Source organism: Lygodium microphyllum, chromosome 10, assembly GCF_053477565.2.
Source record: "Lygodium microphyllum isolate KBCC chromosome 10, Lygodium_microphyllum_v1.1.10, whole genome shotgun sequence".
NCBI classification, from domain to species: Eukaryota; Viridiplantae; Streptophyta; class Polypodiopsida; order Schizaeales; family Lygodiaceae; genus Lygodium; species Lygodium microphyllum.
This window is the reverse complement of record NC_141144.1, coordinates 20,828,763-20,856,522: the sequence shown is the minus strand read 5'-3', so window position 1 is coordinate 20,856,522 and position 27,760 is coordinate 20,828,763. Positions and strand designations below refer to the sequence as shown.

Below are 27,760 nucleotides of genomic sequence, written 5' to 3'. Positions count from 1 at the left end.
GATGATGGCTTTTGGTGCGACTCAGGCGACCGTTGGGGGTGCATTCAAACTGAGGCGTAAGGCGAGGGCGCGGGAACCTTCTCTCTGTCTCTGTCTCCGTCTCTCTCTCTCTCTCTCTGTGTATCGCGTAGCTGCATTTTCGATCGACCGCCGCCGTGCATGCTCTTGACACAGGCATATGCTTCAGAACAAACAGGAGATCGAGAGAGACAGCCGTCTTTTCTTGGTGTGAGTAACGGGCGCGCAAGCAAATTTGCAATTTCCAGGTTCCCGATCAGTTCTGTTGGGAGCACACGATCTTTAGACATCCTTACGGGACTGTGACTGTGAGGTCCAACACCTATTGTAGGGCTTGATGCAGTCCGTTTGAGGATCACCTGCAAGCAACAGCTTTCCAGGAAGGGTTAGCTGTACATCTTCACGCAGGAAATTGCAAAACCTAGGGGGAAGGTTTGCCACTCAGTGCAGGAAAATTCTAGAAGGTGTCTAAGGTGTTCAAAGTAAAGGAGCCAGGTGCGTCTCTTCTGTACAGGAGCATGAACAAAGTACATTGTAGGGAGCACAGTTAAGCAGAACAGAAAGCAGGGAAATTGCTTAACTGAACCTGTTTGGTGCTCTGCCATTGCTGGAATAGTATTAGGAATACTGGATCAGATGCCACTCCGCATTTTCTCACGCAGCTCTCCGAAGAAGACAGCCAATAACAGTGCCGATGCTTCCGAACCGTCAGGAAGAGATGCTTTTCGGCCTCCTCTTTTTCCTTTGCAAGAAGTTCCTTGGAATAGCTTTACTGATGGGAAAAATGACTTATTGTCAACTCCGCGTGATGCAATGAAATGGTTGTCCTCAACCCCCCTTCCAGATCCTCCGTTTTTTGAATCACAGGAGAATTTTCCCTCTGTATCTCCTGAAAAGGCTCCCTTGTCAGAGCAGTCCAATCTCAAAGCGAAAACTGCAAGAGAAAGCAAGCTGCGGCCCCCAAATCAACTTGATGCAGAATGCACTACTGTTTCTTCACGATCTTCAGCTTCTTCAGCTGGCATGCTTGATACCTGCCCTGGAAATTATTACTCAGAACATAGAAATGCCTATGCTACACCTCAGACTTCAAGCTGCGACCCTGACACTGGTTTAGTGGCTGGAATAACTCCTGTGGCACGGTCACTGAAGTATGGTCCTGGAAGCAATGCACAAATTGGATCATGTACTGTTCATGCTCCAATTCCTAATTCTTGCGCCCAGTTGCATTTTGAGATTGAGGAGGATCCAACATTTTGGAAAGACCATAATGTCCAGGCATGTTATCTGTGCTTAGGACATCTTTCAGTATGGCTACGTGTAAATCTATGGAGTATTCAGATGACATCACTGTGCTGCAGGTTGTCATACGACTTCGTCCTCTCAACAGCTCTGAACTTGCAACCCAGGGTCAAAGTAGATGTGTACGGCAGGATAGTGCTCATGCATTGACATGGACTGGGCATCCTGAATCACGGTTTACTTTTGATATTGTGGCCTGTGAATCCATTACGCAGGTAGGTCAAAGTATTTTACTTTGCTGAGCACTTCTGTTAGCTCAATCTTCATTTGAACAGTTGTTTGAAGCAGTCACTATTTTGTTTCCTTTAGGAGAAGATATTCAAGGTTGCTGGTCAGCCAATGGTAGATAACTGTCTGGCTGGCTACAACAGTTGTATGTTTGCATATGGTCAGGTGAGTGTTTTATGCCTTTCTTTTTCCCAATGTGTATATGCCAGCCACATCTCTTCTGCTCGGCATGATTAGCAAACTGCTGCCACATGTTTTCAGATAACACGTTTTGATAGGGGAAGTGTCTAAGGGAGCAGAAAATTATTCTCAATAACTTCTAGGTTGTGTTGACTGTTGAGATGTACTGCTGATGGCTTTTCAGACCATATGTTTTGATAGTGAGATAGATCGCATGTCATGCATGGGAGAGGAAAGGGTCATTTTAATGAAATGAATTAATGCCCTTCCTTTGGCTGAGGCAGACAGGAAGTGGAAAGACGTATACAATGCTTGGGGATCTTGAAGATGCAGATCATCGTCCCAGCAATGATCGTGGTATGACGCCTCGGGTATTTGAGTATCTATTTGCCAGGATTGACCAGGTGGGTAGAAGGCAGATTAATGTGGATAGCAAAGCTCATAGGACTCTTGGTTATGGACATATGTAATGTTCAGCTGCTCTTTGTTTGGTTGGTAACTAGGAAGAAGAAGCTCGTGCACATGAGCGGCTCAAGTTTGTTTGCAAATGTTCTTTCTTGGAGATTTATAATGAGCAGATATTGGATTTGCTTGAACCATCAAATGCAAATCTTCAGGTTAGCTTGCTTTTAGGTTTATCTATCTCACCTGTAGTTACACCTGAACTGCTCAGCTTGCTTGCTTTCAAACAGTCACAATTTCTGCATATTTTCTTCTTATTCTTCTGTCTGCTTTGACCAGATGAGAGAGGATGCCAGAAAGGGTGTTTATGTGGAAAATCTTTTAGAAGTTGAAGCAAAGAATGTTCAGGATGTTATAGGGCTGCTTCTACAGGTGCATCTAATAACAGGTGCAGGGTATTTTAAAAAGTATGCGCAGTGAGATTGCATGACTAATATTTGTCTTTTTGGACAAAGGGTGCTGCCAACAGGAAAGTTGCAGCAACTAACATGAACAGAGAAAGTAGCCGGTCACACAGTGTGTTTACCTGTGTCATTGAGAGCAAGGTGGAAAACAATGATTTTTGTCCCATTAATCTAGAATTACAGTTAGGGCACAGAAAAGACATGCTTATGCTGTTTGTTCCTTGCAGTGGATCAACCAGTCCGTGACAAATAGCCGCTATGGGAGACTAAATCTGGTGGATCTAGCAGGATCTGAAAGGTTGGCATTGTTTAGAAAACCTTTTACTGTCAAGTCTTTTTATTGCTTCCCAGGGAGGATTCTCTTTGATAGTCATGAGATTCATTTGACCCATGTGCTTCCAGGCAAAAGAGCTCAGGTGCTGAGGGAGAGAGGCTTAAAGAGGCCGCCAACATCAACAAGTCATTGTCAACACTAGGGTAAGCTTATAGATAAGATCAACATGTTTTCAACTGTTCAACGCAACAAAAGGAAAGCCGGTTTCATGAATTTCTGTATTGCAGACTGGTCATCATGAGCCTGGTTGATATCGCAAATGGTAAACAGCGGCATGTACCTTACCGTGATTCGAAGCTCACATTCCTGCTTCATGTAATCCACTTAATTAAGCTTTTCTTCTCAGGATCTATGCTAGAACCGTATGCTCTAACCAGATACTGGAATCTTACAAATCTTATACTCATTCCTGCTTCATGTATTTCACTCACATTGGCGAGAACACCGTGCCTCTAAGTAGATACTGGATTTATACCAATCCTAAATTGTGGGAATTACATTACCATACTAATGCATTTTTGATGTTTTATTCCTTTCTAGGATTCATTGGGGGGTAACTCCAAGACAACTATAATAGCCAATATTAGTCCTTCTAACTGGTGAGCTTTTTTTGTGAATTCAAGTAGTTGCAGGTTCTCTGATCTTAAAATTGAAGGTTATCCATTTTGTAAGCTGCGCTTCTCTGATGTTGGTCCCTTGCTTGTTATGCAGCTGTGCCATGGAGACATTAAGCACATTAAAATTTGCTCAGAGGGCAAAATTCATCCGAAATAACGTGAGGATTTACTTGATCGTGTTGTTTAGCCCTAGTAGCTTGATGTTTCTAGCATCACATTTGTGTACAGAGGTCTCTTGGCTAATAGGCTTGATGAATTGTTCCCTCAGGCAATTATCAATGAAAATAACTCAGGCGATGTGATGGCATTGCGGCTTCAGATCCAACGACTGAAGGTTTTGATATAACTTCTACGTCTTTTGACATTGTCTTACCAATGTTATCAGTTTCTTAGTCTTGGTGCTGTAAACAGCAAGAGATCAATAGGCTACGCCTTCAAGGTGCTATGGTGCATGGGGGTGTAGAGATGCTACCAGAAGGTGTCCTGGGTAGTGATGTCAATGGGTTAGAACTGTCCAACATCAGTCATTCGACATATTCTTTGGAAGCTTGGGACTCTCTTAAAGCACTGGCTAGCCCTACCTTCAGCAGCAAGAAGGTATCTCTCATGCATTTAGTCTTTATGGTTTTGTCAGGGGGTTGTGTAACATATTCTGTGTTTGAGTGCAGAGAAAGGAATTAGAATATGCATTGTCAGGATCTCTTCGAAGAGAACAAGCTGGAGAGGCGCGAATAAGGCAGCTTCATGCTGAAATAGAGCAGTTCAAGCGGCTGGTAAGTGCAATGCAGGCTATGGCAAGTCTTCCTTCACTGCTAATTGTTTCGACCAAACTTCAGGATCCTTGAACCTTATAACCAAAATGTGGGGGTATGTGTTCTTTTGTGGGAAGATAGTATAGAGGGAGCTGTGGGGACGAGTGTTTCACACTGTTACAAATCCTGTTGCAAGAGTTTCTGATTCAATAGCCTGTACAGTGCAATCAGAACTATAATTGTAAATAGTTGACTTTCACAGTGGCAATAAGCAAATTGCAAAAGCTGCTAAGAGAAGCAATCAATATCTTACTGAACCTGTCTTTCTTTTTAATTTGTTTGGAATTAACCAATGAGAGTACCTTTCCAGGATTTACAGACAAAGATAGAAAAGCTGTCATGCAGTTTAACTTGGATCTCACAGGGTTCATCTCTAATTGAAAAAGTGAACAGTTTGAGGGGAAGGAAGCTAGGTGTTTTATAGTAAGGTGTGGCAGCCACAGTTTGAGATGCTGGTTTCTAAAATTTATGTCATTTTGCAGTCTTTTGGTTGAATTTTCTCTGAACTGATTCTATGTGGCAATGATGGTTTATGCTTTAGAATCCTTCATGATTTTTGTTGATTCCTCCGGAAGATTCTTTGATGCTTGTTTCAACAGATCCTTCAATGCTTCATTTGTTTTGAGATGCTAACACTTCATTGGTTTTGGGATGTTAAAGGTGAAGCAACGAGAAGAGGATAGTCAATGTGGCAAAATGATGTTGCGTTTTCGTGAGGACAAAATTAAACGTTTGGAGGCTGCCTTGGGTGGAGTTATATCTACTGATGCCTATCTTATGGAAGAAAGAAATAGTCTCCTAGAAGAAGTGAATATTCTGAGGACAAGGCTTGAACGCAATCCTGAAGTAACTCGGTTCGCCATGGAGAACATACGTTTGCTTGAAGAGTTACGCAGGTATAATGTGCATGAAATCCCAGCTTTTGAAAGATAAAAACGAAGTGTCTATCAGAAAGCTCTCCTTTTGGAAACAGGTGCTCACTGACTGCAGATTGGACTCCAGCTGTGTGTTAAAGGTTCACATGTCCACATACACAACCTAGTATGCTAATGCTATACTCACTGGTGCTAGCCTGCAGAACTCCAGCCCACTAACTTTAATGCCAGTTGTGGGAAGTGCATCCCTCCTGCATTGCTGGATTAGATCCTTTGCTGAAGAAACTTACCAATTTAAGTTATCAAGCTAGGTCTTAATACTTGCTCATTGTTCCAGGTTCCAAGATTTCTATGAGGCTGGTGAGCGTGATATGATGGCTGAAGAGATATCAATTTTGCGAGATCAGGTAGCTTGTTTATGGTGCAAAAGGATGCATATGTTTTGTTTTTGCTTAAGTGGATCCTTCATGTTGAGGATTCACATTTGCAAACAAGTGAGAGAATAAGATATAGACAAAGATGCCAGATAATTTCACTTAACATTCAATTTTAAAAAAAAGCCACTTTTATTTATCACTTGCAATATGTGAGAGAAAATACTGCCCATTTTTCACACGTTCTTTCCCCATTCAGATGTAGCAATTTCTTTGAAAAGTGCAAAGAAGCAAAATATCCAGCTTGTAGAACTCAAAGTTCTGCTAGATTCTCTTATTTCCTTTGTAGCACATAGACTAGCAGGCTTTCAACTTGCTGTCGAACATAGTGCAAGGAGAAGCGTTCTTTCTTTAAAACAACTTTGTGCATGTGTTGAAGCCTTCAATACAGCAGTGGACACAGTCCAAGGAAGAAGCTAGTAAACATAGGCCCAGATAGATGGTCACCATACATATTAGCATTATTTAAGGATAGATGGCATAAAGCCATCGAGTCATGTAGGTGAGGCAATGTGTGGTTTTTTTGGTAATATATTCTAAGTTCTTGCAGCAAATAAGGCAATCAGCAATCTTTATATCTTATGTTTGCAACTTAATGCAAGGTTTTGCAGTAAAATTTTGCTTACAACATTTCATAACACGTGTATAGTGGGCTGTTTGGCATTGATGTATGGTGGGCTTATCTTGTAGGCTAGGATTCCCTTTCTCTTTCCTTGGAGTTTGAAGGATGGTTTATTGGACCATATCTTCCCTTGAAACTTGAGTTAAATTTATCAACCATAATGTCAAAGATAGAATATATATCATTTGAACCACCTTCTTTTGAGAAGAAAGGAGCCCAAGTTCTCATAAAAAGGAAAGTTGGTAGGGTTTTTGTGACAAATGTGAATTAATCTTGAACTCCTCAATAATGCAAACAATGAAAAACAAAGGAATGTGATGAAGAAGGGGTCCTTTGGTAAGCTCCTCCTCAAGCAGGTCAATGTCCTCCATAGAAGACATCTTGAATTTCCATATTCCTAAATGAATATGTGATATATAACTCTAGATGGCTGTGAACGCAGAATTTAGAATCTAGTTTGGGAAAACATTCAATGAGGAAGTCTTCGGCACAATCCCCTTAAGTGTGATGACTATTGAGATGGTTCATTACATGTTTGCTGTAGTGCTCATAGGTTTTGCAAACCAATCTTTGGAAGGTTAGGTGTAGCATTGAAGGTTGCATGTGGCATGGCGGTAATAGAATCGTCGATGGTGACAACTTAGGATCCACTCAAGGGTGCTTTGGACAATGAGATGTATACGTCGGTCTTTGTGTGGTGTCAAGAACCTTAATGAAGGACGTGGATGAAGCACCCCAGTTGGGGGAGCTAGGGTGAAGCTATTGTTGTGATAGCATCAAGAGATGTCATAAGATCCACCTCAGGAGGGGAAGTCTCCATGTTGGTAGAAGAGCAAGTTTCCAAGGAAGATGAAACCACAAAGAAATGGTGAACTTCCAATGTCTTTAGTCTAGGAAGGACCGGTGCAAACTTGCATGTTAGTCCTAGATTGAACTATAAAACCATGCAAAAGAGATTAGAATATTTAAAAACAAAAGCTTCGAAGTGAGATGCTTCAAAGGGGAATAAAACAAAAAGTAAAGCTAAAAGGAAAAAAGGAGATATGCGAACAAGTGAGTGTGTGAATGCAATGGGACAAATGAAGAAAATCCTAAAGCTTAAGTAGCCTAAGGACATAGTAGCCTATGGGTCCGACTCATTAGCCTAAGGAACTAAGAGTGTTAAGTAAACGCTACACTAGCTACCCTAATAGTACCCTAAGGGTGCTAGCCTAAGTATGTGGTTACCATCACGCATGACCATTATCAGTCTTTGCGAATGAAACTCATGTTGAGTGGGGAATTGGTCCTAGGTGGAAAAATGATCGTAGATGGGGGTTCAGGAGACCCTGGAATGGATGCAAAGAATGTGACAGTGTCAAAAAGACAGCAGGGTTTGCGGGGGGTAATATAGACTGTGTATGGCAAACATTGAGAGATAAGAGAAACTCAAGATCACAAGAAGAACATGGTGATGATGCACTGAATCATGCTATGAGAAGAAAAGTTGATACAGCAAAGCCAAAGCTCAGAAGATAAGTGCAATGTCTTGTCTGAATCAGGCTGTAACATCTATGGGAATCTGCATAGTGAAGGGAGCGAAGTGCAGTCCTTCAAGTGGTGGGCTATCGAAGTAATCACTGGAAGGTGAAGGATAGCTATTGAGGGAGTGAACCGTAGTTCTTTGATGTTGGGGAGTGACCTTTGCAAAGCGCAAATCCTAGATTATTAGAGCTGTCAAACGTAGGGAGAGCAGCCTAGATGCTAATGCTAGGTGGATAATGATGGCACTGGATGATGGAGGATGAGCCGGGCTGCAAAAATGCAGGTTCCAGTAGCCTGTGTGACAGACAATTGACGCTAGGTGATGGAGGAGGAGCGAGGTTGTAAAAACGTAGGTCCCAGCAACCCCTGTGATAGACGAGTGGTGATGGAGGAATAGAGAGGTTGTAAAAACGTAGGTCTCAGTAGACATTGTGATAGACGAGTGATAAAATCACTGATGCTCTGTAATAGAGAATGTCGCCAGAGGCTAGGATGTTGATGCCAAGCTAGAGATGATGCCAAGCAAGGAGAAGACCTCCGGATTGAAAAATGCAAGTGAAGGTGGAGCTTAAGGGAGAAGGGTGTTGACACCAAGCAGAGGATGGTGACGCTAGGTGGAAGATGCTCCAAACGTAAGGCTTGATGCTGGAACAGGGCATCTAAAGCAGAAGAGGAAGGGTGAAGGTAGCCACGAGCCACGAACCGCAATGTCCTCTTGAAGGGGTACGAGGGTAGTGGAAGGGGCTGCTGAGAGAAGGGAAGTGGTGGTGGTGACTGAAGAAGGTGGTGAAGAATGACTGAAGAGGGAGAGAGGGATGAATGAAGTTATTGCTATTTATAGGAATAAGTTGTCGGGTGGTGTATGACTGTGTGGTCGCCTATTGAAAATGTGGCCAAAATGTGGATACTAGCCCCTTTTGGGGCTGTCAGTGCGAAACCCTAAATGGATTGTGTAACTTGAAGAAATGGTTTCTCAACAGATAGGAGTGGTGTTAGTGGATCAATCACACAAACCTTTAGGAGTATTTTAAGGCGGGGGCGGATGAGAATGTCCGTGTGCCACGTCTAGTGGCATGTGTGCCAGGAGGAGTAGATGGGACATCAGGGGGAGGGGTAGCCCCACTCGATTGTCCATGGGGATTGGAGACAATTGCAGCTTGTTGTGGTTGCTTGGTTGGGAGACCTTGGGTCTTAGTATGACACTTCTCATCCACATGGCTTGGTCTCTAGTAGTGTGTGCAAAACTTGTTCCTTTTAGGGAGTTGTTGCTAGATGGGTTTGGTTTCTTTAGTGTGTTTGGTTTCATTTGAGGAAGGAGAAAACGGTCCTCCTTAGGCAAAGAAGGAAGCATGGGCACTTGTACAGAGGGTGCTATTGGGGGCATCTTAAGACCATGGTGTTGAGACTTGTGAGAAACATGGAGGAAAGAGGAGAAGGTTCTCGTACAATCAGACTCGGTGACCTTCGTTTTTCTGGATCTTTGCGCAGACTAGCACAATGATCTCTCCATCTCAAAGGAATGATGAGAGACCTCATCCTCTTGAGTCATCAAAGTCGAAAAATCTGGTTATGAGACATCTTTGAGAACTTGCAATCACCTGGAAAAGCTGCATTTGGCTGTCAACAGCATGGGAACAAGAGGAAATCAGCTACAGTAGGCGCGTAGATGTGCCACTTGGGGTAAATATGCTGTCGCTTGCTGCAAGAGATTGTTGCTAGAAGAAAACCTATTGTGTGGAGGAGAAAACCTGCATTTGCAGCCAAAAAGCTGTCGATTGATGGGAAAAACTTGTTGCCTAGGCTGAAAGCTGGTCACCTCAAGCAAAGGAAGGCGTCTGTGCAGTAAATTCAAGGATACGACCTATGTTTTGAAAGTTGGGTGGTCGCCTCTTCAAGGTGTTGGGGGTCAATTGTGTCACACATTAGGCGATGATACCATGTGAGAGTGAAGGAGCACGAACATAGTGAGAAGGGAAGAGAGAGACAACAGGAAGTAGGAAGAAATTTGCACTGATTGAAAATGAATGCTGAATACAAAGGGAGGTCTGATCAGTCCTTGCACGCAGCCCACAATGTGAGTGAGGGCAGATCAGGTTGATGAAGATGGCAGCACCAAAGTCGATGAGTATCAGAGATAAAGTGTGCATAACTTGTAGAAGAATGTGTAGGTCAAGTGAGAGGTGGCTGCTATAAACAGCAAGAAACCACCAAATGAGTATTAGAGATAAAGTGTGCATAACTTGTAGAAAAATGTGTAGATCAAGTGAGAGGTGGCTGCTATAAACAGCAAGAAACCACCAAATCTAGTCGACTGCTAAAAATATGGCTGACTTGTTACTAAAATGCATGCAGCTGCAATAAATGCAGTCCGATTGCGCAGTAAAATGGGAAAAATGATGACATAGCATCCTAGATAATCGTGGAGCAGAGAGACACTAACAAGGGGTGTAAACCAAAGGACAGACTGAGGAAATGCACAACAAATGTGCCTAAAACAAAAGAGATGCACACTAAAATGCGAGAGCTCCCATGTCTCCGTTAAACTTGTCAGACTCTGACAGGAGCTCGCAACGAGATGACAAATTGACATGACTAGAATAGGCAAGCTAACAAATGGAGACGGGGTAGCAATTGCAAGGGCTGGACAACCCACTACAGAGGGGAGTCAATGGCTGAAATTTGCAACAAGTGTGATGACCTACAAGACAAGGGATAGGGCTCAGCTTGTCTATCTTCCCAAATTAAGATCCATGAACTAAGTCTAAGATGTCCACTATTTTGGGGTGTGAACAATAGAGAGTGTTGAGGAGAGAAGAATCTGGTGAAGAGTGAAGGTGAGATGCCCTATTTATAGACACATGAGTCAACAAACTGTCTAGGGTGGTGCCTAGACACTAATCAACGATACAAAATAAAGCCTTTTTGTGGTTGTAAATGGAGACCAACATACGAATTAATGTAATGCAATGAACTTATTGACTTTGGTATCTCAACAAATGGTATTCCCACTTTATGTGTTCTAGGTTTGAGTATGATCAACATCCTATTGGTGTTTCTTCTAGATGTTTTTGGTTTGGGAGTCATGATCTAGGGTTGGTGGGGAATCCATGGTCACGATGTGCTTTTGTAGGGCTGTCCATGATAGCCATCAAGATCTAGGTATTCCCACTTTATGTGATCTAGGTTTGGATATGATTTGATATCGACTTTGTATTTCTTTGTCATTAGATGCTTTTAGGCTTGGGAGTCATGATCTAGAGCTAGAGTTGTGGAATATTTTTGGTGGTTCATTCAAGTATTTTGAGCACCATTTGTTATTGTTGTATAGACATACATGTACACTAACCGATTGAATCTCTCATAGACTATTTACATATAGATTGACCACACATGCATACAATAAACACAAGACAAATGCAACTAGGTTAGACTTTGAAAATTGGGCCGTCCAAACAAAATAATTTTAAATGATCAATAAAATGCTACATTCGCCTTGTTGGAAATGGCCAATTGGTCATAAATGCTGGCTAATATTGTCTAATTATGCAAAAGTACTACCACATGTCCAGAAATTGACACAATTGCCCATGAACTAACACAAACTTGAGATGAACCTCTTAGATCTTGGATGGGTCACGAGACTAAAGGATTTGGAGTGAAGATGTGCTCAGGCCTAAGGAAGAGCCTTGGTGAAAACGTTTGCCAAATTGCTTTCAATCTTACAATAGTCTATTGGGTCTATTGGGATTGTATCGTCCAATATCTTCTCCAAATATCATGATATTGGATTTGATCTGCTTGGTCCGTGCATGAAACATCAGGTTTTGAGCAATAGCTATGCAATTGTAGTTGTCACGCAGGCCATAGTGAGTTGCTTCTTGTTGTTCCATGAAGCAACACACAAACCCAACATGAAGCAATAGCCCTTAATCGACCTTTGATGATCAATATTTTTTGCCAAATCAAAATTTGGTTCATTTGCGCAATACAAACACAAACCTAACATGAAGCAATAGCCCTTAGTAGACCTTTGATGGTCAATATTTCTTACCCAATTGAAGTTGGTCCTGCGCAACACAATGTACGGATCACACATATCTGCTCTAAAAAACAAACCTCTATTCATTTGGCTGTTTACTTATGGGACATAGAAACTTTGTAGCATTTTGAGTTTTGGGGCTGTTTAAAATGAGCTAATTCCTCCATCATCACCTTCCAAATGTTGAAGTTGTCTCCATCTAGCTTTTGATCATGAGGAAACACATGTAGAATGGGGACCATATATATCTCTCCATCAGGGCATGGAACTCCATGTCTGAATCAGTAGACATCCTGCTCCTGCTTGTAGAATGGTGCACTTCACAGGTAGCCCTTAGATTCTGAAAACACACTTGGCTAGGACTCTCTCTTGGTTGATCATTGGGTCTCCTTCATTACCTGAGGCAATGAAAACTCAAAATTCGTCTTTGATCCTTGATAATTCAGCTTCCTCTTCCTGATAAATTGCAAGTCTAGGCTGCCCTCCTGGTCTGAAAAAGCAGCAGTTTTCCTCCTCATGATTCACTCTGCAGCCCGCTCCAGCAACAGCCTGATGTGTACCCCTCTTGCTCACAGTTCTATGCTGAAATGCTGCCCCTTTCATGCACTGAAACTCAAAATTCGTCTTTGATCCTTGATAATTCAGCTTCCTCTTCCTGACAAACTGCAAGTTTAGGCTGCCCTCCTGGTCTGAAAAAGCAGCAGTTTTCCTCATGATGTGCTCTCCAGCCCGCTCCAGCAATAGCCTGATGTGTACCCCTCTTGCTCACACCTCTATGCTGAAATGCTACCCCTTTCATGCACTGAAACTCCTTCAGATCTGTTCGCCTTTATGGCAGCCCACCACAGCTTTGATATGATGTCAGAATGTTGCAATGCAGAAGCAGATCCACAGGCTGAACAGAAAATAGAATGCAGAAGAGAAAGAGAGAGAGGGGGAGAAAGAAACTCTGAAGATGAATGCTGGATACTGTATAATTAGGGCAGAATATGTACTAGAGGGTGTATGTGTGTCTCTCTCTCAGAGAACCTCACACTGACGGACTGAATTTCTCAGACTCTGAATACAGACTGGCCACATGTGTTGAGAAACCCTTCACTCTTGACCCGCAGTTTGCGTTTTTGCGTTTTGCGTTTAGGGTTTGTAGCCCCAAAAAGGGGCGCCATCCTAGACTAACTATGCCTATTTATAGGCCACTCTCTCATTCATTCCTTATGGCTGATTCATTCAGTCCGTCACCTCTTCTCTCCAGCCTCTCCATTACCCTCACACCCCTTCAGGAGGACATTGCGGTTCGTGATTCGTGGCTGTCTTCATCATCTTCCTTGTGCTACGGCACCCATGTTTCCTTGCATCACATTCACTCCATGATTTAGATCTTCATCATTCCGTTTATCAGAGTTTCTTCTCTCTTCTCTTCTCTTCTCCATGTTTGCCGAGTTCACTCTGTGTTCCTCCTCGCTAACCCTTCTCTCTTCTCTTCTCTTCTCCATGTTTGCCGAGTTCACTCCGTGTTCCTCCTCGCCAACCCTACTATCTTGCTGGTACGTTATCTTTTGACATGGTATCAGAGCTGGATCTGCTCAAACAGCGGCAAAGATCCTCCACTCCAGTAAAGGCAAAGATTGGTGGCGGGTTCGGCATCCACTTCTCTTCTTCTTCCGCTACATCAAAATCTCGTTTTTGCAGATTTTAGGTTTTTCGGCTTGTTGCCCACACCCCATTCGCGGAGGACATCTGAGCCGAAGCTGTCCATTGCTGTCTCCATTAGTTGGCGCTTGATTTCCGGCCCTCTTCACGCAGTTTGGAGTTGATTTCAGTCATGTGAGTGATGTTGTTCCTGTGCAGACTTGCTACTGTACAATTTGCCACGTCATCGCAGTTTACTGCCTACGTTTTCAGTATTTCTCTCTCTTGCAGGCTGTCTTGCTTGCGTTTTTAGTCTTTCTCTTTCTTGCAGACTGTCCTGCCTGCGTTTTTAGTCTTTCTCTCTTCCGTTGCTTGTGCTTTTAGTCTTTCTCTCTCTTGCAAGCTGTCTTGTCTGCGTTTTTAGTCTTTCTCTCCTACTCCCTGCGTTTTTAGTCTTTCTCTCTCCTGCAAGCTGTCCTGTCTACGTTTTTAGTCTTTTTCTCTCCTCACTTGCGTTTTTCTACTGGTTGCAACCTCTTACGTTTTTGCAGATTTTAGGTGTTTTGGCTTGTTGTCCACACCCCGTTGAGGACATCTCAGCCGAAGCTGTCCATTGCTGTCTCCATTAGTTGGTGCTTGATTTCCAGCCCTCTTCACGCAGCTTGAAGTTGATTTCAGTCAGGCGACTGTTGTTCCTGTGCAGACCTGCTGTTGTACAACCTGCTATGTCATCACAGTTCTGCTACTTACGTTTTCAGTATTTCTCTCTCTTACAGATTGTCTTGCTTGCGTTTTTAGTCTTTGTCTTTCTCTCTCTTGCAGACTGTCTTGCCTGCGTTTTTAGTCTTTCTCTCTTCTGCTGCTTGTGTTTTTAGTCTTTCTCTCTCTTGCAAGTTGTCTTGCCTGCGTTTTTAGTCTTTCTCTCTCCTATTCCCTGCGTTTTTAGTATTTTTCTCTCCTCACTTGCGTTTTTCTACTGGTTGCAACCTCTTACTGCTGGTTGCATCCTCCTCCCATGGACAACTCACTTTCAGCCCTTCCACTACCCTCCCACCCCTTGAAGCGGACATTGCGGTTCGTACTTCACACTGCCCTCACACCCCTTAAGGCGGACATTGCGGTTCGTGGTTCATGGTGGCTGACCTCTTCCTTCTTCAACAAGGCACATTGGTATCCATGGCTTCTTTACCAATAGATGTCCAGACTACTGGGTGCTCCTATTGTGGCATCACCAGACACACCATCGATGCTTGCCGACTTCGACCCTTGCTCCCCACTCCCTCAGAGTACATGCATTTTCCACCAGGTACTTCTTGTACCACCTCTCCTTTTTGGGCCACAGAGATCGTTCTTCATTGGCTATCAGAGTATTGTGCTCAAGGCAATAAGATGCATCCAATGCGCACTAAGTCCTTTCGAGCACATGGAGGATCGATTGGCACTATGACCTCCTGGAGATCGTCGCAATGCCAACGGCAACCTTCTCCCACTTATTTTCAGGTACAGTGGCTTTCACGACCTATGGATCTGTAGTCCACTCCATCGAGAGCTTGTGATTGTTTGATACCATCTCCTCGTCAGTCTACTCCTTCGAGAGACAATGGCTGCTGGATAATCTCTAACACCCCCTCTCAAATCTTGGATACAACATAAGACTTGGGGATTTGGAGTGTTGTCAGAGAACAACTTGAGGAAGCGATTTCGTAAGCAAGTTTGCCGGATTATCCTCTGTCTTGCAAGAAACTACATCAATAGTCTCATCTAAGATTTTCTCTCAAATGAGACGGTATTGTATCTCAATGTGCTTCGACCTAGCATGAAACATAGGGTTTTGTGCCAAAGCAATGCAACTCTCATTTTTGCAATGAAGGGTCATAGGATATATCTAAAGATAGCCAAGCTCTCTTAGTATTTACCAAAGCCACATAGACTCACATGTTGTAACTAGCCTTCTTTCTGTGGATGGGTGGTAAATCCCTAATTACAACTTAATTACAGTAGCAAACAATAAACTCAAATCTGAAAATACAAATTTACCTATTGATCTTGGACAATGCACACCCTATTGGCCCCAAAATTGGCACCCCTTTTGGTATTTCTTTAGCTTTATTGAAGAAGAAGTTGATTTACAATGGATTCTTCTAATCCCCTTCGCAATCCAAACTCCCCTTGCTGTCCAAAGTGACTAGCAAGTCTTCAATTTGATTTGCCCCTTGATTCGTGCACTTAATTGGCCTTCACCCACTTCATAGACGATGGAAATGCCCCAAATTCAATGGCTCCTCCACTCGAATTTAGCTGAAATTCACCTTTAGCCTTGATAAATCCAAGTTTTGGAGCTTCCAATTTTTGGCACGCTTCCCGAGACTGCTACTAAACCCTAATTTTTGTTGTAATTTAGGTGTACAGCAGAGAAATTTACAATTTCTCAGTCTCTTAGGGTCTAAATGCTGAGATCTTTGGAGGAAGGCTGTGAAATGGCTGGGAGATGAGAGAAAAAGTTGCAAAGAAAGAAAATTCAGAGTTTTGTCGTGAAGAATGACTGAAAATCAGTCAAATGCAGCTGCTGCCCTGCCACAACAGCATCAAATGCTGTTGCCTACAACTGAGACATCCAAATCAGCTGTCACCTTGTACCTGAATGCAATCGCCCAACTGTGGAGGGTCCGAATTTGCAATTGCCTCCTCAAAACTCACTCATGGTTGGCTTCAATGGCTGAAAATAGGTTGGCCATGGCTACTCACAGCTGTCCCACATTTGCTACATCAAGAATGATCTCGTTTTTCCTCTTCTTCAGCCTTTTACCAACCTGTATGAGCAAGTTTGCCAAGTGGCAGTCTTCCCAAATGGTTTTTCCAACATGGTTTACCATTAAATATTAATTTTCAGCCTTTAATTACTGAAAATTAATTTAATAATTATTTCGGTACCTAAAAAAATTATTTGATTGACCAATGATTAAATTGGCTAGGCATCTTTCACTCCCGAGTCTCTCTGTGTCATCTTTGATCATTAAATCGGTGTTAGATACCATTAAACACCACATCGCTAGTGTCACCAACTAACACTTATGGCCAAATGAATGACCTAGGCCAACAATTGTCACCAGATACCACCAAATACCTGTGCACCATAACTTATAGCAACTTTTGCCTTTGACATCTCATGATTTTCTTGGGTCTCAAGCTCGTAAATTTACTCTAACCCCAATTGCACCTCACATGTGTAACATTTACTTAATCATGTGATTAAAAATTAATCCACATATTGATTGAGGTTTCAAAAATACACGTCCTCATGACAGATGTGGTAGAAAACGTCGCTCTATACTTTGTCTCTACGGAAGAAAATGCAATTGTGGGCTGCTGCTTGCTACTCCGTGAGATAACACTTGCAGCCAAAGTAAAGCAGTATCTTGTTGTTGACCTTTCGGTGGTCAACATCTCCAGCCCAATTTGAATCTGTTTAGCTGTAAGAACCAAAACCGAATTGCTAGTACTTGTTGGACAATGAATATCAAGATCAGGGGTCTCCCTCAAGAACCGCAAAATCCTCATAGCATCCTTTCAATGAACCACCTTAGGTTCACTTATGAACTCGGTCAACAAACCTATTGGAAAGTACAAATCAACCCGAGTGTTAAGAAGCCAAATGAAGGACCCAATCGATTGCCTATAGTGAGAAGCATCCGTCGTGTTGGTGAATCTGCATGGGCCTTCCAGTTCGGATCCATAGGAGTAGAAATGACCTTACATCCTCCATCTCAAACGTGGCCAAAAGTTCCTGCACATATCGCAACTGGGAGATGAAAATTCCCCTTGGAGTCTGGTAAATCTTATGACCTAAAAAGAAATGGAGAAGGTTCATACCCGTCATTTCGAACACCTCATGGAGTGCTAGTGGCCACCTTTGTCTACTTGACCTTCTGGGCATGGTCACTTGTCAAGATAAAGATCATCTACATAAAGCATGAACAATGCGTGCTCTCCAACCGAGGTATGGACATACAACTAGGGATTGGAAGAGGAATGCCGATATTTCAACTTCCCTTGGAATAACGAGTCTATTTTCTCGTTTCGAGCACATGGAGCTTGTTTGAGGTCGTAAAGGGCCTTTTTCAACCTGTACACCTATCCATTTGATGAGGACAAGCTAGTGTGCTGCTCAACATAGATCTCCTCCTTCAAATCACCATTTAGAAAGACAGACTTCACGTCAATCTGATAAACTAGCCATCTTATATGGCTGGCTAAGGCAAGAACAACCCTAATGGTAGCCATCCGAGCTGTAAGCGCAAAGGTGTTATGGAAATCTACCTTTGGCCGTTGTGAGAAGCCCTTGCAATGAGCCATGCCTTGTGCTTATCCAGAGTACCTTTACTATGATTTTTGGTCTTAAAGACCCATATAACACCAATCACCTTCCTATGAACAGGCCTAGGCACAAGATCCCAAGTGCCATTTTGTTCAATAGCATCGAACTCGTGCTCCATAGCCTTCTTTCAATGTTGTGATTGCAAAATCTCCTTCACGGAGGTAGGTTTCTTACACTATGGTATAGGTTATCAAATGGTATTTAGTATAAACAAGCTCGGCGGAATATACTTGGTTCTTCTGAGAACAACATAGACTATCTTGCCGTTGCCACTCCTCAAGGACTTTCTCAATCCTTCCTTAAATCACAGAGTGAATCATGAGCCCAACAAGGAGGCCGATACTCCCCTCACTGCACTCCTCTTTCGAAGTCTCTGGAAGATCAATTAGGGCTGACTCAATGGGTGAATCCGATGGTGAAGCAATCTCCTCCTCCATTGAGATGGAGCCGCAATAGGCAAAGGCTCATAAGGCATTGGAGCAGGTGCCCAATCGTCACTTGGATCTCCAAGAAGGGGATGCTCAACAACCCGTGTGTAGTTGGAAACTCCATGAACCAAACATCTCGATTTGTGTATACCTCCCAAGAAGCAGGATCATAAAGTTGGTATCCTTCGGACTGCGAGTTATGTTCCACAAACACCTGTTTCTTGGAAGCCGCCTTAAACTTCCCCCTTCTTTGGGATGTGAACATAGATATCACATCCAAATACCTTGAAATAAGAGACATTCGGCTTTTGTCCAAAGCAAGCCTCAAAAGGGGTCATGCCAACCACGGCCAAGATAGGGGATTAATTAAGGACGTGGATAGCGGTGGCTACTGCTTTGGCCCATAGACATTGAGATGTTTGTCGATGCTCCCTATCCTAGTCCGTGCCATCTTGAACTTATTGTGATTCTTCTGCTCCAATATGCCATTCTCTTGAGGGGTATATTCATATTGACAAACTCTTGGTGAATGAGCTAGATCTTGGAGCAAGAGGAACAACTCAAAGGTCAAAACGCTCTCGGGTCGAGGGCTTTGACCGGTCTTCCCAATTGAAGGGGAAGAACAACAATAAGAAAAAGAAGGACAAGAAGTCCAAACAAGACAAAGCCAAGGAGTCTACTTGCCACATCTAAGGCTAGACAAATTAGTGGAAGAAAGATTTTCCCAACAAGAACAAGGGCACCAAGAAGGATAAGACTACAAAGGACTCGGGGGCAGCGGTGGCTGCTCTTTCATTGGCCGCCTTTCTCCATCAAGAGGTGATAGAGGATGTCCCTCCAACGGCCACTAATGCAGCGAGCCCCACACATCAAAGATGCTCTATGTGCCAAGTCTAGGGTATCATCTCCTTTCAGTGAGCAAGATATATGCTCTTGGTTTGACAGTTAAGTTTGATAATAAAAACTCATTTCAAGTTCTTGATGGCGTATCTCAACAAGTTCTTTGTGCAGGACATGAGGAGAATAGAGTCTACAAGATGCGGTCTTTTTCTACCTTTTCTTTTCTTCTTCTTTCTTTACAAACTCAAACCGAGCTTTGGCATGCTTGATTCGGCCACCTCAACTACGAGTATCTTCAAAAGACTGCTCATGGTCAACCGGTACGTGGAATGCTGGAGATTGGAATGAACCATCCACCATGTGTACATAGAAACAGGGAACGGACATTCCGGCCTGTAGGAACGGTTTAACGCGTTCCAGACCCTTGGAGGAGGTGAAACGGCCAGGGAACGTTCCCTGCCGTTCCCAAGGCCGTTCCCTATTTGGAACGGCCGTTCCAGGCCTGTTGACCAGAAATTTACATTTTTCCTCGTTTTCTCTTTTTGTTCGTATCACACTCCTTCTACCAAATGTTCACTCATGTCCATCGCCTAATGTGCACACACTAATCTCTCTCTCTCTCTCTCTCTCTCTCTCTTGAATATTCAAAGTGTCAAGACAATCCACAAGCCAATCAGGAGTCCATGCAAAGTTCAAATTTGATGCATTATGAACTCTTGCAAATCACAATCAAATTTCAGCCTATTCTCAATTCCAAGGTAATCATCCATTTATATTGTCTAATTTCAAGGGAAACTAGAATAATTGGGGCAATTCAAAGCAATTTGGAGCTATGGGGGTAATCGAGTCAATTTGGAACATTGAGGGGTATTGGGGCAATTAGAGGGACATTCTTTGGGGCAACTTGGTCATGCAAGGCATATTTGGGGCACTTAAGACATGTGCCGTTCCCCTCGTTCCCGTTCCCCCACCTTGGACGTTCCCCCCGTTCCCGTGGGTCCCGTTCCCCGTTCCATGTAACTATGCATATGTATCTTGCATTCATAGCAAGCGGCATAGAGATGGACTAAGGAGCCCTTGAAGCTTGTTTCAACAGACATGCAAACCCATAAGGAGGGAGTCCCTTAAGGGGACTTGATATTTTATGCTTATTATTGATGATTTTAGCAAGATGACATAGGCTTATTTTTTGGCCTTGAAGTCTGAAGCATTCTCACATTTTAAGGATTAGTTGATCTTTTAGGAGAACAAGTCTTGCAAGAAACTCAAGACCTTGTGTTCCAATAAGGGAGGGGAGTTTGTCTCCCAAGAGCTAACTTGTTTTTGTGCAAATAATGTTCGAAATATGGTCTTTAAGGCATCCATTATCTCTGCCATAGAAGTGTGCCCAAAGTTCTTCAATAATGGAATCAAGTTAGAAAAGACAATAGGTGGGTTATTAATTCAATAATTTCATGTTCTGCACATGATGGTGACAGTGAGTTTTCTAAATGTTGTTTGAAGGTAGAGAGAGAGAGAGAGAGAGAGAGAGAGAGAGAGAGAGAGAGAGAGAGAGAGAGAGAGAGAGAGAGAGAGAGAGAGAGAGAGAGAGAGAGAGAGAGAGAGAGAGAGAGAGAGAGAGAGAGAGTTATTTTCTTGAGGACAGCGGGCTACGCCATGGTAATATCTGACTTCGGGGCTCCTGGTTGCATGTCCTTAATGCAGACTCTCGATTTTCCAGCCCCTCTTCCTCTCTGTTACTGCATTTGGTCGGCTCCAGGAAAGTGGTGCTCCAAAAGGTGCATTGGCATCTAGTGGGGGACCGCTTGCATGCTAACTCCTTTCAACTGGAATTGTTGGCAGTCTCGAGATTACTTTCATGGGAAGACAAACATCAGCTTAGACCAAGATTTAACCGCATGGCCCGTTTGGGTGTGACTTCGGTTGCGGATGCTACCCTTGCCACTCGCAATGTCCTCGCATTGTTTCGTATTGCCAAGAGACTTTTCAGGATCCCGCGCGGATACCATGATTTATGGGAACAGCTTTTGTCGGTGCTTTGGGGTAGGCAACCCTTTCTTGCCTTGGCTGTGGATCGTCCTTGGCAGGACTGGGACCTTGCAGACCGGTTGAGTCTGGAAAAGGCCTCTGCTAATCAGGTGTATCATCTTCTCATTAAAGATCATCAATGGCTGGGTGTGAAAGCTAATACTGTATGGGGATTGTGGAAATCGTAGTCATGGTGGAAGGCAACTGTGATGGAGGGCTGGTTGAATAAGACACCTTTCAAATGCAAGGTCTTTCTCTGGCGGGTAATGATCGGTGGTCTTCCTCTTGCCTTGGCCCTTTCCAAGTGTAGAATCTCGAATGGCAATTGTTTCTTCTGTACCACTATTGTGGAATCGGCCCGACATCGATTTCTTTCTTGCCCGCTCGCCAAGAATATCTGGTCACTCTTGTCACAAGTTTGGCGCGCAGTGGTGGGATCCTCACTAACTCCTTTCGATTGGGTTTTTGTGCGCCCAAACTACCCCACACCGCCACAGTTGCATATGAAGATCTTATTCTACTTTTTCAGATACTAGGGATGCTAGCACATTTGGACCACACGGAATGCCTTTCTCTTTGATTCGGCCTCTAATGTACCGAGACACGTTGCCCGGCTTAAAGGTCTCTTGCATTGGCAGATAGATCTCGTTCGGCACTCAGATTTGCTCTCTCGGGAGGACTTGCTTCCCTGGCATATGGCAATTGCCTCTGGGTCTTTGCCATGATTTGTGTAACCTTTTTCGTGGATTAGTACTGGGATTTTACACACGTTGGCCTAGGGCCCTCGTGTATTTTGTAATCATGTAATCATGTAAACTTGTACCTTTTTTTCGTAATTAATACAATTACCTTTTACGGAGAGAGAGAGAGAGAGAGAGAGAGAGAGAGAGAGAGAGAGAGAGAGAGAGAGAGAGAGAGAGAGCTTTACGAAAAAAAAAGAGAGAGCCTTTAAAATTTGTTTTCTTACAGCTTTTAGAAGCACTGGACTGGAAGTTGATGCACGAGCAAGATTCTGGAAGCTTGGAAAATGCTCAGGTTGAGGGAATCACCTTTGAATGTTTGCTTTCAAGCATGCTTTCAGAATTGTGATCTGACCTAATATGCTGGGTGTATCTGAAACAGCCAATAGACTCAGATTGTGGGAATAAAGAGAGTGACTTGCTGCAACTCGAGGTAATTGGCAAGCCAAATGATAAATTTGAAAAGGTAGAATGCTCTATGCCTGTGGTTTCAGCTTAACTTTGAAGTTGTTTTGAGGTACAGGTTGATCGATCCAGGTTGGAAAAGCAGATTGAAACCGTTGAAGCTGTTGCTTCAATGCAGGCAGAGCTAATAGCAATGCGAGAAGCAGTTGCTGCAGCAACGAAGGGTGAATTCGAGGCCCGTGAGCGTGTTTCTCTTTTGACAGGAGAAATCGAAGCATTGCAGAAAGGATTGAAAGAATTGCATGATGAAAATGCTAGGTTATGTGGAATGTACCAATCTGCATTGTCTGAAAAAGATGCACTGATCAAAGAATTCAAGAACGAGTGGAATATGACAAAGGAGGAGAAGGAGGGGCAGATAAATGAGTTGAGGATTGCTTTGCAGCATGCTGAGAAAACATTACATGCTGTGAGTCATCACAAAGAGGAAGAGCCAGGAATTCATAATGCTCATAAAAATCTGGAGGAAGAGAATGCTAAACTATGCAACATGGTTGAAAAGGCTGACTCAGAAAAAGAGGTAGAGATTTACAGTTTAAAGAATGCTTTACAGGCGGCTGAGGAGACTATAAGGATCATGGCCCTAAGTAATAAAAGCACAGACAGTCAAGATGGAGAAAAAATGAAAAGGAACGTGGATCCTTACCATCTAGACTCTGTGTCACCATCATCACGGCATGCAGTAGACGGTGCAATGCTCCATGACAAGGACAAATGTGAAGAAAGTCTTGAAGACACACATGCGAGAGCATCAGAAATTGAAGTCCTCTTGAAAGAACTACAAGATTTGCAGGATGAAAATGCTAGAATCAGTGCCACATATCAGTCTGCTCAGTCAGAAAAGAGCTCCACAGAGGTGGAGTTTCATCTGTTCCACCAAACTGTGATGGAAGGGAAGGATGCAGAGATCCAGGAGCTGAGGAGTGCCTTGCAGGCAGCACAACTGTCCTTAAGTAATCTGAAAGATTCTGCACCACCATCATCACAGTGTGCAGTAGATGGTGGAATGTTCCATGACAAAGACAAAGGGCAAGAGAGTCTTGAAGACACACATGCAAGAGCATCAGAAATTGAAGTCCTCTTGAAAGAACTAAAAGATTCGCAGGATGACAATGCTAGAATCAGTGCCATATACCAGTCCGCTCTCGCAGAAAAGAGCTCCACTGAGGTGGAGCTTCATCTGTTCCACCAAATTGAAATGGAAGGGAAGGAAGCAGAGATCCAGGAGCTGAGGAATGCTTTGCAGTCAGTACCACTGTCATTAAGTAATCTGAAACTGCAGGAAAAGGAAAATGAGGAGAATGATCAGATAGTATGCCAGGAATTAACTTCTCTTCTCAGATGTGTGGAAAATCTTACTTCACTTCTCCAAGTTATAGATGGAACAGTTTCGGGAATGATGCAGTGGATTGAAAGAAGCACTGATGGCATAAAACATTTATTTGAAAAGGTAATGGCTTCCACAAGTGAGTTTAAACTAGAAAGGGATTCGCTGGAGACAGCAGTTGACAGGATAGTTTCACAGATGTTGGCAATGCTTTTGGATATGGATGAAAGTGAGCAGAAAGTGCAAGCTATATGCACAGATCTGGAACACACAAGAATACGATTACAAGAAGCAGAACAAAAAGCGCATGATTTGTGCATGGGTTTGGAAGACACAAAACTAAGATTGAAGGATGCTGAACAGGCTAGAGATGATGTGTGCCTTCTTTCTAGTGTAGAGAAGAGTACCTGGATGCAAGATCAAAAGGTGTTGCAGGAAAGGCTTGATGATGCACGTCGGCTTTTGTCTTCAAAAGACAAAATGCTCCAAGATGGCATTTCTGATGCTGAATCCAAGCTTGAACTTTTGGAGGCGAAAATTACAGAACTCTCCACAATTGTTGACAAAAAGATGCTCTACTCAAGCAACCAAATATTTTGGAATCTGGACACTTCCAGGGACTCTTCATCTGGCATTCTGAAGATTGAAAGTGATGATGAGGAAGAGGTAGAAAACAGTCTCAACATGGTTCAGTTTAAATTGAAACAAGCAGAGAACAAAGTTAATGCCATAAAGCTAGTACTCAATAGGCTATCATCTGCAAAACGGGCTTGGTTCTCACGTGAAGAGAGGTTGCATGAGCATTTGCAAAACCTTAATAATGTTGTTCTGGAGAAAGAGGCGGAGGTGAACAACTTGGAAGGTGAAAAAGAGAAGCTTGTTCTTTGTCTTGATGAGCTTCTTAAAGAGGAAGAGCTAACACTCCTGGAGTCAGAAAACCTTAAGGAAAGACTTCAGGTTTCAGAGGAGGGTATATTTGAGCTTGCGACAGGGCAAACCTCTATGTCAATGCTGCAGTTGCTACGGGGGCAAGAAGAAAAAGCTACTCTGCGGTCTGTTGTAGACAGTTTGCATGAGAAGTTGGAGACAGTTAGGGCTGACATCGAGCAGTTAAGGGGGCAGATTGACAAAATAGATACAGCCCTGATGTTTTCTCAGGTAGATTTGGAGGCAGCTATCTCCACGTTACAGGAGGCAGAGGCTGAAATGGAAGAGACAAAGAAAGAGAAAGAAGCTCTACTAGAAGCTGAAGCTGAAGGTAGCGCAGAGTTTGAGCTGTTAACTGCAGAATATAAAAAAGTGGCGGATGAAGAAAGAGAGTTGGAGGAGCAAATGAAGGGGTATAAAAGTAAGAGTTCATTACATGAGTTGAAGGAAAATCAGATGCTTGTGGCACACAGCAAGTTTGCAGAAGACAAGGCAGATGCTGCAGACTGCTCAAAAGAAGAAAGTGGGATGCTGGCAGAATATGTTGTAGATATTAAGGAGTTTCTACTGGATGTGAAACTTTCCTTTGAGAACTTGGGCAAGATAGTAGATCATGTTAAAGAGAGCTGACACCATCTGCGTGCCACTTGCGACTTGCCACTAGGCATGAGTGGAGTACTCCAGGATTAATTCCTTGTGCTTCCAACATTCCAAAGAGTGTCCGACATCTGCTTCTTCTAAGGGGTCTGGTGTAAGTGTACATGTGATGTAAGTGTAAATGGTGACCTATACAAGTTTAAAGTACATTCAGGAAGTCATGCTACAGTAATTCTTGTTCTTTGCTACCTTGCAAAGGTATTGACTATGTCCAAGTTTGCCCTGCTTGTATCACTATGCAAAGCATGAAGCTTGTCAAACCTATCTCCAATGTAATGAAGTTGGAGTTTCGGAGTTGAAATTCTTCTTTGCTCCTTTTTATAGCTTCTCTTTGTTTCCCTGGCTCAAAAGGGACACTTTGCCCCACAGTTAGAATAAAGAGCTATAATCTTTTAAAGGAATGCAGCCAAGATACGAAGAGACAAGGATCTGGTCTATGGACTGGTTATGGTTAAGGTCTGGAAATATAGTCCAAACAGAGGGTAGAAGTTTTTAGGGAAATTACAAAATTTCTGTTTTGCCTAGTTTATCTTGGATCTGGTCTATGGACTGGTTATGGTTAAGGTGTCTGGAAATATAGTCCAAACAGAGGGTAGAATTTGTTTGGGAAATTACAAAATTTCTATTTTGCCTAGTTTATCTATTTCTATACCAAGGATAGAGGGGTATGCTATGAATTTTGACCACATTATGAGGTGTATTGGGAATTTCTATAAAAATAGGAGAGGAGGAATGCTATGTGAGAATTAGCAAAGCAATGGAAGAGAAAGAGCACAACTGCTGAACATTGTGAAGAATGAATAGTGAAAAGGAGAACATGAACTCAGAGAATGAATGAACAGGGAATGAAATCTATAACTCAAAATATGAAATGTACCATACAACTACACAAGTGATGAAGTGTGTGATGAACCACTAATACCTTCAGTCTCCCTCTCTCTAAATGGATGCGATTCAAATTCCAATGATACAAGAGTGGAGTGGATGTCAGGGTGAAGCAATGCTAAAGCGAATAACAAAGAGTGAACAGAGAGAAAGAGAGTGAAACACAGAAAATCTGCAGTGAAGAATGCTGTATGTCTCCACCTCAAAGATCTGTCTCCGTCAGCCCCAAGGGTAGTCTCCACGTGTGGTCTGCAGCTTGAAATCTGGGAGTACAAATGTGAGGACTGCAGAAATCAGGGCCAATAAATAGGCCAGCGAGAAATGATGAAAAAATACCAGGTCAGCTGCAGCTGACTTATAGCAGTGCTGTCCGACCTGAAAAACTGCTGCTGCCTGCCATGTGTCACCTGCTCCTGTTGCGCCTGCCATACGTTACTTGCTCTGACTGCTCCTACTGCTCCTGCCTGTCCAAGGAATGTTCAGTTATCCAGCTCTAACACCCCATCTTGGACATGGCAAAAGGCTAAGGGATCTGGAGTGCTGTCGCAGTAAAGCTTGGGGAAGCGCCTTGGTAAACAAGTCTACAAGATCGTCCTCTGTCTTGCAGTAGACCAGGGAAATCATCTCATCTAGAATTTCCTCTCGAATGAAATGGTATTGGATCTCAATATGCTTCATCCGAGCATGAAACACAGGATTCTTGGCCAAGGAAATGCAACTCTCATTGTTGCATTGGAGAATAGTAGAACCTGTTTGCAGGCAACCAAGCTTTTCCAACAGCTTGTGAAGCCACACTGTCTCACATATAGTGGAAGACGTTGCCCGATACCCTGTCTCGGTCGAAGAGAGTGCAATTGTGGGTCGCTTCTTGTTGCTCCATGATATAGCACCAGAACCCAAGCTAAAGCAATAATCGGTCGTGGACCTCCGATGATCCACATTGCCAACCCAATCGGAATCACTCCAGCCTGTAAGTACCAAGTCTGTAGCACTTGTATTACTAGCAAGATAATAGATCCTTGGATCAGGAGTCCTTTGTAGCAACCACAAAATCCTCTGAGTAGCTTGCACCATCTTGGGTTCACTCATGAACACGGCTAACACACCGACAACATAATATAAGTCAACACGAGTATTAAGAAGCCAGATCAAGGAGCCAACCATCTGTCTATAATGGGTAGCATCTGCCAAAGGAGAATTGGAATGAGCTATAGCCTTTTAAATCGGGTCCAAAGGAGTTGTAAGAGACTTTTTTTCCCTCCATCTCACACAGTCAAGAGCTCTTGTACATACCGCTACTGGGAAATAAAGATCCCCCTCGGAGTCTGATAGATCTTGACCCAGAAAGAAATGAAGAAGTCCCATATCCGTCATCTCAAACTTCTCATGAAGTGTTGTCTTCGTCTGCTCGACCATCTGAGTGTGGTTATCTGAGTGTGGTCACCTGTCACAATCAAGTCATTCACATAAAGGGCAAACAAACACATGATATCCACTTGAGGTGTGTACATACAATTGGGGATCGGCTTTGGAATGCCGATACCCCAATTTTTCATGGAGGAACAAGTCAATCTTCTCATGCCAAGCATGGGGAGCTTGCTTAAGACC

At 43.2% G+C, this 27,760-nt stretch overlaps 1 protein-coding gene across 2 annotated transcripts; it reads left to right on the top strand.

The window, feature by feature from the left end:
* Positions 1 to 27,463, top strand: LOC148029778 (uncharacterized). Of its 2 annotated transcripts, none has more exons than XM_087686101.1 (20): positions 1 to 1,296; positions 1,380 to 1,535; positions 1,630 to 1,713; positions 2,013 to 2,132; positions 2,232 to 2,345; positions 2,470 to 2,562; positions 2,646 to 2,735; positions 2,822 to 2,892; positions 2,997 to 3,071; positions 3,156 to 3,243; positions 3,469 to 3,527; positions 3,640 to 3,703; positions 3,814 to 3,879; positions 3,957 to 4,142; positions 4,214 to 4,318; positions 5,018 to 5,253; positions 5,570 to 5,639; positions 22,121 to 22,186; positions 22,274 to 22,324; positions 22,415 to 27,463. In XM_087686101.1, the coding sequence occupies exons 1-20, from the start codon at positions 655 to 657 to the stop codon at positions 25,238 to 25,240; spliced, it is 5,262 nt and encodes a 1,753-aa protein (XP_087542227.1). In that variant the 5' UTR covers positions 1 to 654; the 3' UTR covers positions 25,241 to 27,463. The 2 variants fall into 2 exon arrangements, with proteins under 2 accessions (XP_087542227.1, XP_087542228.1); XM_087686102.1 differs by having other exon boundaries at positions 1,169 to 1,296; positions 1,409 to 1,535; positions 22,415 to 27,459.
* Positions 27,464 to 27,760: the final 297 nt, after the last annotated feature.

Excerpts from the sequence above, each read along its gene's own strand:
- LOC148029778 (XM_087686101.1), top strand. The coding sequence starts at position 655 with ATGCCACTCCGCATTTTCTCACGCAGCTCTCCGAAGAAGACAGCCAAT. Across the intron at positions 1,714-2,012 it reads GTATGTTTGCATATGGTCAG|ACAGGAAGTGGAAAGACGTA; the intron begins GTGAGTGTTTTA and ends TGGCTGAGGCAG. Across the intron at positions 22,187-22,273 it reads GAAGCTTGGAAAATGCTCAG|CCAATAGACTCAGATTGTGG; the intron begins GTTGAGGGAATC and ends TATCTGAAACAG.